Source organism: Carcharodon carcharias, chromosome 31, assembly GCF_017639515.1.
Source record: "Carcharodon carcharias isolate sCarCar2 chromosome 31, sCarCar2.pri, whole genome shotgun sequence".
Taxonomy (NCBI): domain Eukaryota; kingdom Metazoa; phylum Chordata; class Chondrichthyes; order Lamniformes; family Lamnidae; genus Carcharodon; species Carcharodon carcharias.
In genome coordinates, this window is record NC_054497.1 from 5,614,842 (window position 1) to 5,630,812 (window position 15,971).

At 49.9% G+C, this 15,971-nt stretch overlaps 1 protein-coding gene across 1 annotated transcript in view; it reads left to right on the top strand.

Annotated features, from left to right (window-relative positions):
• The window catches only part of LOC121271493 (testis-specific serine kinase substrate-like), a 28,530-nt gene extending 13,581 nt beyond the window's left edge, over positions 1-14,949 (top strand). The window contains exons 8-9 of the mRNA XM_041177475.1: positions 6,214-6,354; positions 14,796-14,949. Coding sequence (XP_041033409.1) covers positions 6,214-6,354; positions 14,796-14,949 — 295 coding nt within the window. The remainder of the gene's footprint in view (positions 1-6,213; positions 6,355-14,795) is intronic.
• Positions 14,950-15,971: the final 1,022 nt, after the last annotated feature.

The following is a 15,971-nucleotide window of genomic DNA, read 5'->3' on the forward strand; positions in this document are numbered from 1 at the left end:
ATGTGGTACCTTAGAAAATGCCTCCTAGAAATCCAAATACACCACATCTACAGGTTCCCCTCTATCCACCTTGCTGGTTACTTGCTCAAAAAACTCTTAATAAATTAGTTGAACATGATTATTTCAAAGGGAGCAACAATTTCTACTGCATGAGAAGAGGCTGCTGATTGGTTGGCAAGTGGACTCTGGTAGAGGTGTTGCCATGGGGAATGCAACAGGGAACAGTTAACTTTCCTTCTTATTGTTCAGCCGAGTGTCTAGTCAACATGAACAATCTTTAGAAAGTCACGTGTCGTCAATGCAGTGGCTGAGGGGGTGGGGGCACTACACTGTACTCTGATCCTGAGGGACATTGGGAACAAGAGGAGGCCGTTCCCAAACCTGCTCTGCTATTCAGTTAGATTATGGCTGATCTGCACCTCAACCCCATTCACCTGCCTTTCTTCCACATTCCTGGCTACCTGCGCCCAACAAAAAAAAAATCTATTGTGGTCTTTAAAACGTTTTTTCACCTGTCCTAATGTCCCCTTGTGCGGTCGATGTTAAAGTTTGAGGATTCCTCTTGTGAAGCGTCTTAAGGTGCTTGACTATTTTGAAGGCGCTATATAAATGCAAGCTGTTGTTGACGTGAGGTTTTGCATTTCTCATTATTTGATGTCGGAGTTGACCCCGAGACTAGCTTCCGGCCACATTCCCGCACCATCACTAAGGCTTCCGATTTCCATCTCTGTAATGTAAACTGACTCCACCCTTGCCTCAGCTCATCTGCGGCTGGCCCCTCATCCACGCCTTTTTATCCTGTTGTTGGGATGTGGATGTCATCCTTGGCAAAGCCATCATTTGTTGTCCCTCCCTAACTACCCTTGAGAAGGTGTTGGTGCATGAGCCACCTTCTTGCGCTCCCTGTGGTGTAGGTACACCCACCGCGCTGTTAGGGAGGGAGTCCCAGGATTTTGACCCAGTGACAGTGAAGGAGCAGAGATATATTTCCAAGTCAGGACGGTGTGTGTCTTGGAGGGGAACTTCCAGGTGGTGGTGTTCCCATGTGTCTGCTGCCCTTGTCCTTCTAGGTGGTAGAGATCACAGCTATTGTTACTGCTAGACTTGATTGTTCTAATGCAATCTTGAGCAACCTAATTTCTATCCTCCTTAAACTTGACTCATCCAAAACTCTCCTGCCTGTGACCTAACTCGCACCATGTCCCATTCATCCACCACCCCTAAGCTCCCCTATACTGCCTCCCGGTTAAACAATGCCTCAATTTTTAACATTCCTACTTTTGTTTTCAAATCCTTCCATGGGCCTCGCACACCTCTCTAGCTCTGTAATCTCCTCCAGCTACAACCAACAACAACTTATATTTATGTAGTGCCTTTAACGTAATAAACCACCCAAAATGCTTCACAGGAGTGTCATGGGAGAAAATATGGCAATGAATCCCCTGGGATATCTGTACTCCCATAATGCATCTTAGTATCCATGATTTTAATCACTTCATCATTGGCAGCCGGGCCTTCAGCTGCTAGGCCCTAAACTCTGGAATTCCCTCCCTACAACTCCTAGCCTCTCTCTCCTCCTTTAAGGTGCTCCCTAGAACCTACCTTTTTGACCAGATTTTCGGTCACCTGTCCTTATATCCGCTTATGTGGGTCAATGTCAAATTTTTGATTGGTAACCCTCACATTCAGGGGCTTTGTGGCGCGGTGGGCACTGTCCCTGCCTCGGAGCCAGAAGCTCTGGGTTCAAATCCCACCTCAGCCCCTGAGGGCCGAGGAAGGCGCGTCTACGTAATGTGGCCAAACAGGTTGATTATCAACTTCAACTCCTCCCAACGCACGATCGTTCCGCCACCAACGTCATCCCGGTCGGCCAGGTGATGGAAAGAAAATTGGACCCTCTGCCATCGCTATCCATAGCTCTGGGCTTGCTTGTTGCCACGGCAACTCGGACTCACTGAGCGAAATCTAATCCACCGCCGATGCTCCCATGAAGCGCCGTTGGACAAAGGCGCTACATAAATGCAAGCTATAATTGTTGCGTTTTTCTTCTCCTTGTGCTCAGTTGATAAACGTCGTCGTACCAACAATTCACAAGGAATTGGTTAACACAGAAATACATAGATTCCTTTATTAAGGATTCGAGAAGTGGGAAGCAACATTACGAAGCTGGAGACCTTGTACAAGTGCCTGAGGCAGTATCTTCCTCAGAACAAACTGAGACTAAGGCCGAATCACAGGATACATCACAGAACCTCCGATCTCCCGATGGTCATACCCCCCAAGATGCCCCTCAGAAGTCCGAAAGCACAAGCTACGCGGGAATTGCCTGGGGAGTTTGGACTTCCGATGGGCAAGTCCCCTGCATCCGGAACCCTCAGAAACTCCGAGTTAGAGTTGGAGACTTCGGATGGTTCCGACTCATTTTGCAGAATAGTTACCCTGGAAAAGTTAGAAGGATTACCCAATCCCAAATCCCAACCTCAGCCTGCACTCATTCCAAGGCAGCTGTGAAGGACGGATCTATGGAGACAGTCAGAGACAACCCAGGAGCAACCAATCTGCGCCAGAGCCCAGCAAACCTCAGCCTGCTGCAGACTCGGAAGAAGAGGCAGCAGGAATAACCGCTGTCAAGAAAGGAACTGCGCCATCATTGGGTGAGTACGGTGAGCCTCCCCTCCCAAAAGGGGGGCAGCCCAGTCGTCTGTCCCCAGTCCCTGCGTCATCAGCCAGCTCCAGGGGAGATAGCGCCAAGTCTACCAGCCTGGGGTAGCGGAGAGCCTACTTCTGAGATGGAACCAGAAGCAAAGCGGATGAAGTTAGGAGGGTCTTGTTGCGTTTAAAATGCCCACCCTATAAGTTCAACAACCCTATAGGTGTTGAATTTATTGTTCCAAAGACTGGTCACTTTCCTGTCAGATTTGTCCTACATGAAGGAAGGCACAGCCAAAGTCACTCACTTTGGCACTGTGTTACCCTACAAGGATATGGAGCAATATATCCTGGGTAGCTATACTACTAACCTCCCGTCTCCCCACTGGAGCCCCCAACCACCCTCCCGACCATCCAACTACCCCACCGAGCACCCCCCCCACCCCCCCCACCAACCCCCGACCTGACTACCCCTGACACACCCTATCCTCTCACCCATCAACCTGCTACCCTATCCCCTCACCCATCAACCTGCTACCCTACTCCCTCACCCACCCACCTGTCGCCCTACCCCCTCACCCACCCACCTGTCGCCTACCCCCTCACCCACACACCTGCTGCCCTACCCCCTCACCCACCCACCTGTCGCCCTACCCCCTCACCCACCCACCTGTCGCCCTACCCCCTCACCCACCCACCTGCCGCCCTACCCTCACCCTCACACCTGCCACCCTACCCCCTCACCCACACACCTGCCACCCTACCCCCTCACCCACACACCTGTCGCCCTACCCCCTCACCCACCCACCTGCCGCCCTACCCTCACCCTCACACCTGTCGCCCTACCCCCTCACCCACCCACTTGCCAGCCAACCCCCTCACCCACCCACCTGCCACCTGTCGCCCTACCCCCTCACCCACACACCTGCTGCCCTACCCCCTCACCCACCCACCTGTCGCCCTACCCCCTCACCCACCCACCTGTCGCCCTACCCCCTCACCCACCCACCTGCCACCTGTCGCCCTACCCCCTCACCCACACACCTGCCACCCTACCCCCTCACCCACACACCTGCTGCCCTACCCCCTCACCCACCCACCTGTCGCCCTACCCCCTCACCCACACACCTGCCACCCTACCCCCTCACCCACACACCTGTCGCCCTACCCCCTCACCCACCCACCTGCCACCCTACCCCCTCTCACCCACCCACCTGCCAGCCAACCCCCTCACTCACCCACTTGCCAGCCAACCCCCTCACCCACCCACCTGCCACCTGCCGCCCTAACCCCTCACCCACACACCTGCCACCCAACCCCTCACCCACTTACCTTCTCTCGGTAGTTTTTCAAAGTGGCTTTGGGACCTTTAAACTTACCAGAATACAGCAGCCAGCGCCGTCAAAAAGGGGGCTTTTCTCCGACAATCCTGCGCTACGAAGGAAGGACTCCCAGGACAGGTACACTCCCAAATTCTGAGGAAACCGGGTTCGGAAGACCAGGTGAGAAATGTGGAGCTCCGGGGAACGTAAGTGAATCGGAGTGGAGGGGGCAGCCCGATACTGACTGTAACTCCTCGAAGATACAGCCCCATTGTATCATTTCCCTGCGGTGATGCGTACAGACAACATGACCACACCCACTTAAAGGTGTACCACAAAATGACCACACACACTTAAATGTGTACCACAACATGACCACAACCACTTAAATGTGTACCACAACATGACCACAACCACTTAAAGTTGTACCACAACATGACCACATCCACTTAAAGGTGTATCACAAAATGACCACACCCACTTAAATGTGTACCACAACATGACCACACCCACTTAAATGTGTACCACAACATGACCACACCCACTTAAATGTGTACCACAAAATGACCACACACACTTAAATGTGTACCACAACATGACCACAACCACTTAAAGGTGTACCACAACATGACCACACCCACTTAAAGGTGTACCACAAAATGACCACACCCACTTAAAGTTGTACCACAACATGACCACATCCACTTAAAGGTGTACCAAAGCATGACCACACCCACTTAAAGGTGTACCAAAAAATGACCACACCCACTTAAAGGTGTACCACAAAATGACCACACCCACTTAAAGGTGTACCACAAAATGACCACACCCACTTAAAGTTGTACCACAACATGACCACACCCACTTAAAGGTGTACCACAAAATAACCACACCCACTTAAAGGTGTACCACAACATGACCACACCCACTTAAAAGTGTATCACAAAAATGACCATGCCCACTTAAAGGTGTACCACAACATAACAATACCTATTTAAAGGTGTATCACAACAGTAATAGTTATGCATAGTTTCTGTGATACAAATGTTAGAAACTTGTAACCCTGACTAGATACCATCCTTGAAATGAGGGACAGCCGACATCGACATCACTGTAAATCCTAATGCAACACAGCACATTTGACTCAAATTCACATTTGGAGTAAACGTTCTCAAATTCCTGACCCCAGTGGCTGAAAGCATTGCCTGGTGTAGACCTGACTTAAAAAGACCAGAAGGCTTCCAGCTTTAATCCCTGGCCTATGCGGATAGCGGGTCTCAGCTGGAGTTCTGGTGGTGGTAACAACAACTGCCCTGGAGCTAGGGGAAGAGGGGGAAATAACTAGCCAGGATTTCCAATCCCATTCACTGACAAAGTTCACTTGGATGTTGATAAGAAGAGGTTCTGGCTCGAGTGTGATGCATTCAGCATTTGAATAGTCTGTTGACACGCACATGATAAATGGCCGCCTGGCAAGGGGGAGGGAATATAAAAGTAGGGATGTTTTGCTACAGTTATACAGGACATTGGCAAGACCACACCTAGCATACTGTGTACAGTTTTGGGCTTCTTATTTAAAAAAAGGACAGAATTGCATTAGAAGCAGTTCAGAGAAGTTTCACTTGACTGATACCCAGGATGAAGGTTTACCTTGAGGAAAGGTTGGACAAGTTGGGCCTGTATCCATTGACGTTTAGAAGAATGAGAGGTGGTCTTTTTGAAACATATAAGATCCTGAGGGGGCATGACAGGGTGAAAAGATGTCTCCCCTTGTGGGGGAGGCTAGAACTAGGGGACACAGTGTAAAAATAAGGGGTCTCCCATTTAAGACAAAGATATGAAGACGTTTTTCACTCAGAGAGCCGTGAGTCAGTGGAACTCCCTTCCCTGGAGAGCAGCGGAAGCAAGGTCAATGAATATTTTTAAGGCACTGGTAAGTAGATTCTTGACTAACAAGGGAGTCAAAGGTTATCGCAGATAGGCGGGAATGTGTCATGAGGCCACAATCAGATCAGCCGCCATCTTGTTGAATGGCAGAGCCGGCTCGAGGGGCCGAATGGCCTATTCCTGCTCTTAATTCACATGCATGTTCATATGTACGAAATATCAGTGATCGGCCAACTGTGCTCAACCAACGGCAGCTCGAGGAGAGAAAGTAAGCGAGTTTTACAAAAATTTACCCTGTGGTAACTCGCCGGCAAAGCTCAAAATTGTTCCATTTTCCATCTCTTCCTGGCATTAGCTCAAAGAGGATGTTTTCAGTTTTTGATCAAATCCAAGAGAACGTCCACAATCTGGGCCATATCAAGCCGTTAATTGAGAACATCCAGAAGCTCCTGGAGAGGAGAAAAAACCAGCAGAGTATTGAGGAAAGATACTTAAGGTCAGTCAACCCGAATTATTTACAAATAAATATGGTTCCCTCCATAATGCCTGAACCTTCTGTCCAAAAACCCTCTCCACGTTCTACTGGAAAGTGTTGATACCAGACTATGTCCCTTGAGAATAATTCTAAACTCAACAATAAACCACATTTTAAGAGGCTGGAAATGTCAGGTGTGGTATTATTGTGTTCATGCTCAATGCACTCTTACCCCCCTCACCCTCTCCATCATTTTAATAAAGGCATGAAAACACATAGGCTAACACTAGGGTTACCAACCCTCCAGAATTGGCCTGGAGCCTGCAGAAAATGAAAATCAATCTACAGGACACTGCTGTGCGTTCAACCCTGGAGAAAAAAGTCATCCGGTCATAGAAAGAGATTGATTTTGTTTGTCATTTTCTTTGAACATTTTTCTTTACCAGTTATAAAAATATTGAAAATAATGGGGGAGAAAGGTTGTGTGACTGACAGTCAAGCATCATCCAATTGGGTAATGAGTCTTTTTGCTTTCCAATTGGCTTAGGGAGGCAGCGCGTCACAAGGATGGATGTGTTGGCCGACTAATGGCTGGAGCGTGAGGATAAGTCATATGATGAAACCTCCAGGAATAGTTGGCAACCCTAGTTAACACCTTGTTGAAACACCAGATGTGATGAGTGCACTAATCAATCAACAGCAATTCGCACTTATAGAGCAAAACAAAAGAAATATACTGCGGCCGCTGGAAATCTAAAATAAAATCCGAAAATGTTAGAAAATCTCAGCAGGTCTGACAGCATCTGTGGATAGAGAAACAGAGTTAACGTTTCGAGTCCAATATGACTCTCCTTTGGAACTGAGAACCCTTCGGAGAATAGAACTCTTCTTCAGTTCAAAAGAAGTGTCATATTGGACTTGAAATGTTCACTGTTTCCCTCGCCACCGATGCTACCAGACCTGTTGAGATTTTTCCAGCTGTTCTTATTGCATTTATGTAGCGCCTTTAGTGCAGTAAAACATCCCAAGGCGCTTTGCAGCACTGTTTATCAGACAAAGTTTGACACCAAGCTACGTGGGGAGATATTAGGACAGCTGACCGAAAGTTTGGTCAGAGAGGTAGGTTTTTGGGGCATCTTTATTGGAGGAAAGAGAGATTTGTGGATGGAATGGGCAGCTGAAGGCACAGCCGTCCTTACTCGAAGGAAATCAAGGATGCTTGAGAAACCAGAATTGGCGGAACGCAGAGAGGGCCAAAAGGCTGGAGGTTACAGAGACAGTGAAAGACGAGGACACAGAGAGATTTGAGCATGAGGTGTTAACATTACTTGCAATCAATTTCAGATGTCATGGAATGAAGTGACATTTGTCGTTGCGCAGGTCAGTAATTGGGAATTATCTGTAGATTCTTTTTCGGACAGTTGCTCGTTGGCAATATTTAACAGACGCCAAGAATGTAGCTGAGTGAGAATCCTGGAGAGTGGCCATAGATAGTGCAACAGGTAGCGTGTGCTGGTCTCACCCCATGTGTGAATAATAGTCTATAATTAATTGTATCTTCTTCATAATGAGTGGTGAAAGTGTGTGTAATTGCATGTTATATATTAATAGAAAACATTTACAATAAACTCAGTTGGGGTGGTGATAATTACTGTGTATCATTGAGTAGAAACACATGGGCCCCCATGGCAGATGTGAATGAGCTATTTAATTATCAACAGACCCATCAAACTACTCAACAGGGTCACTAATGTCCTTTAGGGAAATAAATCTGCCATTTGTTCCGGCCTACATGTGACCCTAGGCCCACACCAACGTGGGTAACTGGAAATACGGGGGAGGACAGGGTAACAGGAGAGAAGATGGCCACTGGAGAGGTAAGTGTAAGTGGAGTGGAAGGTATCACGGAAGGAGTTCGGAGTGGGGAAGGAGTGCGAGAGAGGTGAGGGAGTCCAGGGAGAAGAAGGAGTACGAAGAGGGGAGGGAGTCCGGGGAAGGGGGAAGGAGTGTGGAGAGGGGAGGGAGTCCGGGGGGGGGGGTGGTGGAGGAGGAAGGAGTACGGACACTGGAGGGAGTAAGAGAGTAAGAGTGGAGGAAGGAGTAAGGGTGGAGGAAGGAGTTGGGAGGGGACAAGGAGTAAGTCTGGGGGAAGAAATGAGGCTGGAGGAAGAGTTAAAGCTGGAGGAGGGAGTCGGGAGGGGGGAAGGACTAAGGGTGGCAGAAGAAGTAAGGGTGTCTGAGGGAGTCAGGAAGGGGGAGGGACTAAGTGGGGGTGGGGGGCCAGGGGAAGGGGATGGTGGCTGGGAGGCTAAGGAGAGGAGGAGGTTCCAGGGGGAAGGGGTCTGAAGGTGAGAAGGGGAGAAGGAGTCCAGTGAGAGGGAAGGGATTCCAGGGGGAAGGGGAAGGGATTCCGGGGGGGAGGGGTCTGGAGGGGGAGAGGGGTACCGGGTGGGAAAGGGACCAGAGTGGGTAAGAGGTTCCAGGGGGAAGGGGATGGTGGGGCGGATGTCCAGGGAGGGGTTTCATGGGTCCATGACTGCACTCTGGGGAGCGAATTGAGGGTGGGTGTGGTACGAGGGATTGGTGAGAATGACCGAGGGCAGAGTGAGGTGATAGGATGGGAGGGTAAGGGTTCGACTGCAGTGGTAGAAGGGGTGGCAAGGGTGGTTGGCGGGGACTTGGGGGCAGACACGGACACTTGAGGGTGGGAAGGAGAAGGTCGGGAAGGTGAATGTGGGTGGGGGTGGGATTTTAGGGAAGGAAGGGAACGTGCACTTTCACCTGGACATTCCCAAAGGAAAAGGGTTGTGGCTGGTAGGTCACTGAGTGGAGGTGGAAGGTGATGCCCAGAGCTGGAGGCCAATTGTGATGGGGGAGACGAAATGGGTAACTGGGGGAGGGGAAAAGATGAAGGACCGCACGCAAAAGCGAATCCAGACCATGATGTTCAAATCAAAAGTGGAACGACAGTCATGGTGAACGAGATCAGGTGCTGCATGGGAGTGTGATCAGTGGGTGGGAGGAGATACAGGTCAGCTCAAATGGACAACTGAAAATGAACCCCAGCAGGCAGCATTGAAAATGCTCCGGACACTGAGGTGAGTGTGATACGTGAAGGGTCCGCGTGCATGGAGAGTGCTTGCCCGAGGCTCTGAAAGGCCCTGCTCCACACACACACACACACACACACACACTGTTCTCCCTCCAGAATCAGTCATTGGCCAGCTGCACTCTCTGCGGTGACAGAGGATGAGGTTGAGGGTCTCACTGGCAAAGGGGACTTTGAGGGAGAGGACAGCCTCTGAAATTCCTGAGTGGATGACCCAGGGATTTCCAGCTGCCGCTCCTCCTCCCTTCGGGTGCCTGGGGGCCCCAGCCTGACTCCTTGAGGGGAAGCTGCACCTGGGGGGGGTGTCGAGATGCCCTGTTTCCCTCTCGCGTCGCCATTGCAGGAACTCACCCACGGCTCCCGCGATGAAGCGCAGGTCTGTGCGCATCTCCACATTCTGCTGGACCAGGGTCTCCATGGCATCCGCCATCCCCCCCATGGAGACCTCCATACAGACACATGTGGGCACCACTTCATCAGAGAGCAGGCGGACTCACTCCTCCAACTCACGTGCCACCCTGTTGAGGGTTTCCAGCAGCTCCACCTGATGTTCCCCTGCTTTCTGCTGATTCTCCAGGGTGAGCTGGAGGCTCATCACCTGACTCGGACCTCACAGATGCCTCTTCCCCAGCAGCCCTCCGAGTGCCGGGGAACTCGGCTGACCCTGCCTCCTCCTGCTGCGGACACGTGTCCGTGTGGTGACCACCAGAGTGTGAACCCGAGCCTGCTGTAGATCTAGGTCCCACCGAGGTGTGTGTCCCTGCGCTGGTGGAGGGTGTGGGTAAGCGCTGTGACGGGTCTCCCAGGCTGCTTATTTCCAGCTCTTCACTGGAGGAGGTGTCCTCTTGGCTGGAGGTGAGGACGTGGATGGAGCTGAGGGACTGGCTGGCTGACGGTATTGGTCACTTGGCAGAGCTCCCTGTGAACCAAAGTAGAGATAAGTAGGGCCTGGCAGCTGAATCAAAAGCAGGAGTTGCATTGAGAGAGGGATATTCTCAAGCAATCCCCACCCCCCCCAGGCATGGTCCATGTCCTCATGTCCTCACTAGTCAGTGCGATGGCACACTCCTCAAAGTGAGTGAGGGGCCTAATATGGGCCTCTCCACCCCCAATCTGGGGCCTCTTCCTGCACGGAAACAGATGGAGAGAGTGTGAGCAGGACACAGGGCACCACGTGGAATGTTTGTGTGGTGAGCGGAGCCATGGACAGGATGAGGATGTGAGTTCCAGAGGGTACGAGCCTGATGGGGATGTGAGGGGGTGTGTGCGAGTTAGTGGTGTTGTTCCTTGAGGTGTGAGATCCCTGTGGGTGTGTGATGGGTTTGGGAGTGTGTGAGTTGAGAGCTATGAGAAGAGTGAATTACCCTGACAGAACAGATGAGACCATTCGTCCTGTAGCGGCACTGGGTGGCTGTCCTCTTTTGCAGGGCTTTGAAGTTGACCACTGCTGCCAACATGCTGGATTGGCAATGCCACTGCCCCTCCTGTGGCCAGAGTAGGGGTAGAGGACATCGTGGCAGACCTCCACAGCGTCCAAAAGGCTGTGAGGAGTGCATCACTGAGCCTGGGGGCTGCAGTCTTTTTGCCTTTTGGGGCCAGCCTGTCTTCCATGCAGCAGTCCTGGGTTGGAAGCACTGAGAGGTGTGCGTGTGGCTGGAATTTAAATATGGTGCCCGGCGTGATGAAGCAGCGAGGTTATGGCGTGGCGGGTGAATGAAAGCCCACCCACCATGGAAACGGCGTGTTCCCCAGGAATGCATAATTAATGTGGCGAGTTTCGGACGATACGGTGTGAAAAGCCGTCACTGTGGCCAGTGCGTAAAACATCGTTTCACTCGCCCGCTTCCACACTTAGTGCAAAGCCAGGATGATTCCGCCCCCCTGTCTGGTCTTCGGAAGAGTTACTGGGTTCTGATTACACGGGACCATTGAGTCTCCCAATACCCCATCCGAGTTTGAGCCTGGAGGGCACTGGCACGTTTGTGGTGGTACAGGTCCTTACCAGCTGTCCTCATCTGAAACCCAAACAGTCACCTTTCCAGTAGAGCTCACTCCTCAGGGAGAAATGGCAGGACTTTATACCAACTGGGTAATGAGCTTCACATATCAGTACACAGACTGGCGTCTCAATCCACCTCTCAGGGAGATACATGTACACTGACTGGGGTCTCAATCCACCTCTCAGGGAGATACATGTACACTGACTGTCTCAATCCACCTCTCAGGGAGATACATGTACACTGACTGTGGTCTCAGCGCCCCCCTCTCAGGGAGATACGTTTACACTGACTGTCTCAATCCACCTCTCAGGGAGATACATGTACACTGACTGTGGTCTCAGCGCCCCCCTCTCAGGGAGATACGTTTACACTGACTGTCTCAATCCACCTCTCAGGGAGATACATGTATACTGACTGGGGTCTCAATCCACCTTTCAGGGAGATACATGTACACTGACTGGGGTCTCAGCCCCCACCCCCCCTCTCAGGGAGATATGTGTACACTGACTGTCTCAATCCACCTCTCAGGGAGATACATGTACACTGACTGGGGTCTGAATCCACCTCTCAGGGAGATACATGTACACTGACTAGTGTCTCAGCTCCCGCCCCCCCCTCAGGGAGATACGTGTATACTGACTGAGGTCGCAGCCCCTCTCAGGGAAGTATCTGCGCACTGACTATCCTTAGGCTCTCCCTCTAAGTTATCTGTTCAATGATTAAAGTCCCCATATTCCTCCCTTAATAAGATATCCCGATAAAAACCCAAGGACCCTGCTCCATCGCTTGTCCATAATTGGATAAGTCTCTTGGAAGTGGTTTTGTAATTGTTCGCCTCTGGGAAGATCGAGGCCTATGTCCCACCGTGGCCACTTCTGGGTTCCCACCTGGAATTGAGGCCGACCACAGGATTGTGAGTCAATCAGGTAAATTCAGCCAGTGTTGACTCTCTCTCTCTCTCTCTCTCTCCACAGATGCTGCCACACCTGCTGAGTATTTCCAGCACTTTCTGTTTTTATTGCAAATTTCCAGCATCTGATGTATTTTATTTTTCCTTTTTTTTTGTGGTGAGGCTGCTCTGCATTGATTTGGCCACTTTACCTCTGAATACCAAACCAAGTGTTTTTGCCCTTAAATGAAGGCGAGATTTTCTAGCCCCGCCCACCTCCAGGATCGTCCGGTCCTGCCAAAGGTCAATGGGCTTTTGGTTGACCTGCCACATCCTTCATGGTGGGTCCCGGCCCAAATCATTTGAAGAGTAATCTTTCTTTTCAAGATTACTCTAATGCCTCCCTTTCTCTCTCTCACTCACTTGCTCTTTCTCCCTCTTTTTCATGCTCTCTCTCACACATGCACACAATCTCTCTTTTGTTTCTGTTCCTCTCTCAATCACTATCTTTCTTTCCCTCTCTTTCTCTCTCTCATGCTTTCCCTCCCTCCCTCACTCACTCACTCTCTCTCTGACCTCACTCTTTCCCTCACTCTCCCTCACACTCTCGCTCTCTCTCCTTTTACTTTCTCTCTATACTCTCTCACACTTTCTCACTCTCTCTCACTCTCTTGCTCCCAAACACACTCTCTCCTTTGTCTTATTCTTTCTCTCCATACTCTCACATGCTCTGTCACATGCTCTCTCTCACACTCTCCCTTCCTCTCTCTCTCTCTCTCTTTCCCTCTCTTTCTCTCTTTCCCCCTCTCTCTCTCTTTCTCTCTCTCTTTCTCTATCTCTCTATCTCACTCCCTAGAGGTTTGTGCAGGGATTAGTTGAGCCACAATGACTAGCACGATCCTCTGACTGTGCTGGGCTAACTGACCTTGGTTTGTGTGGTGATAGAGCTGAAATTGGTCAGTACTCCAGGATTAGGGATGGAAATTTAAAAATCAGCCCATGTTCTTGCTCCAATTTGCGATCTGATAACTGTGGTTGGTTAGGGCTGAAACATGATCACCAAGCTTTGCTACTGCACAGATTACCACCGGTGTACACCAGGGACGTCCAGCTCAGCTGCCACTCAGCAAGAGCAGATGAAAAGATAATAATGCACTTGTCAACAATGCTCCATCGTGCAGCTTTCTCTGTGAGACGGGAACTTTAGGGAACAGTTTGTGTACAAACATCTCCAAGAAATGGGCAAAGAGGTTACAGTCAGTGTACAGATATCCACCTGAGGGAGAGACACTGAAGGACTCTTGGCAGTGTGCAGATAATCCCTTGAGAGACTCCAGTCAGTATCCAGTAATAGAAACACAGAAACATAGAAAATAGGAGCAGGAGTAGGTCATTCAGCCCTTTGAGCCTGCTCCATCATTCACTATGGTCTTGGCTGATTCTCTATCTCAAAGCCACACTCCCGCCCTCTCCCCATATCTCTTGAAGCCTTTAGTGTCAGTAAATCGATCTAGTTCCTTCTTAAATATATTCAGTGACTTAGCCTCCACAGCCTCCTGTGGCACAGAATTCCACAGGTTCACCACTCTCTGAGTTAAGAATTTTCTCCACATCTCTGTCCTAAATGTATCCTGAGACTGTGACCCCTTGTTCTAGACCCTCCAGCCAGAGGAAACATCATCCCTGCATCCAGTCTGTCCATCCCTGTCAGACTTTTATACCTTTCAATGAGAAATCACCCCCCGAGAGAGGCAGGGACTGAATTGCCAGTCAAGTGTAGATAGACCCCTGCTAGAGAGACTTGAGATTTTTTATTATTTTTTTTAATTCTTCCATGGGATGTGGTCATCACTAGCAAGGCCAGCATTTGTTGTCCATCGCTAATTGCCCTTTGAGGGCAGTTAAAAGTCAACCACATAGCTGTGGGTCTGGAGTCACATGTAGGCCAAGACCAGGTAAGGATGGCAGATTCCCTTCCCTAAAAGACATTTGTGAATCAGATGGGTTTATAGGCAACCGATGATGGCTTCATTGTCCAGATTTTTAAAAATTAATTGATTGAATTTAAGTCCCACCAGCTATCATGGTGAGATTTCAACCCATGAAAACATTAGCCTGGGTCTCTGGATTACTAGTCTAGTGGCCTTGCTACTGCACCGCCATATCTCCCAGGGATGCCCACTTGTGTATAGCTACTTCCCTGAGAGAGGGCCTGAGTGACTCTGGTCACTGTACAGATATCGTCAACAGCATCAAAATGAACACAGAGTGGGCATATGGGGTTAGGGCACCTAACCCCCCCACCCCCCCACCCCACCGCCCCTCAAGGATAAACCAGCAGGGACTGTTTGGGCGGAATGGCCTGTTGTAATTTCCATGATGCCATCCCCAGCAATTGGTAGAATCTCGATTTGCTGAGATGTCGCAGATTTTCTCTGACTCTTCATTTTATTTGAAATTTCAGGTCCATTAATGAGAGGTCAATGGAAGGTGAGGTGCTGCAGCAAATGGTGGATCAGGCAGTGCTGCCATTGGTGGAACGGATTCGTAGGTGTCACCATCCATTTGTCTGTAATGAGTGCAGTGGGAACTGCAAACATAAGATGATAATGCCTTGAAGAGGGCTTTCTGCATTTAATTGTAAATTAAAAACAGTTTGCTTCCCCATTACGAATCTGCATCATTCTCTCGAAACACAAATATACCCACAAAGCCCCAGAGTTAATGCCCTGAGGTGCGGGCTCAGGACTAGCACTCTTGCCTACGAGCCAGAAGGCTGGGGGTTCAGATTCTTCTGGGGCTCACAAATCTTAGCTGATGGGTTCAGTGTTAGCGCTGAGGGAGTGCTGACCTGTCAGAGGTGTCACTCATCAGTTGAAATGCCAAGCTGAGGTTCTATCCATTCTCTAAGACGGATGCAAGAGATCTCGTGCCGCCATTTTGAAGAAGTGCAAGGAAGTTCTCCTTGGTGTCTTGGCCGTTATTTAACCATCAGCCAAATTAGCTAGTCATCATCTCATTTCTGTCTGAGCTTGCTGTGTGCAAATTGGCTGCTGCATTTCCTGACAGTGAATACACTTCAAACAAGTTCTGCTTTGGCTGTAAATCTGAGGTCATGAAAGGCATGTGTATAGTGACTTTCCTGATCTCAGACAGGATGAGCTGTAGAGCAATATGATTGGGAATCAAACCTGGGTTTATATGGGTCAGCACTTGCTCATTGTGGCTTCTCTGGTAGTTGGAAAGCAGATTAAGCACAGAAATTTGAGTAAACAGTGTTTAATTTTACCCAGTTCTGCCCTTGTCTTTTTGCTTTATCTGTTCTTTCGTTCATTGCACGTGGACATCGCTGGTTAGGCCAGAATTTGTTACCCATCCATAGTTACCCATGAGAAGGTGGTGGTGAGCCGCTTTCTTGAGGCGCTGCAGTCCATATGTCATAGGTACACCGTAGTGCTCTTAGGAAGGGAGTTCCAGAATTTTGACCCAATGACAATATAATTCCAAGTCAGGATGGTGTGTGACTTGGAGAGGAACTTGCACAGGAATATAGGAATGTAGGAGCAGGAGTAGGCCATTCAGCCCTTCAAGTTCGCTCCGCCACTTGATAAGACAATGCTGATCAGGTTGTGGTAGCAAC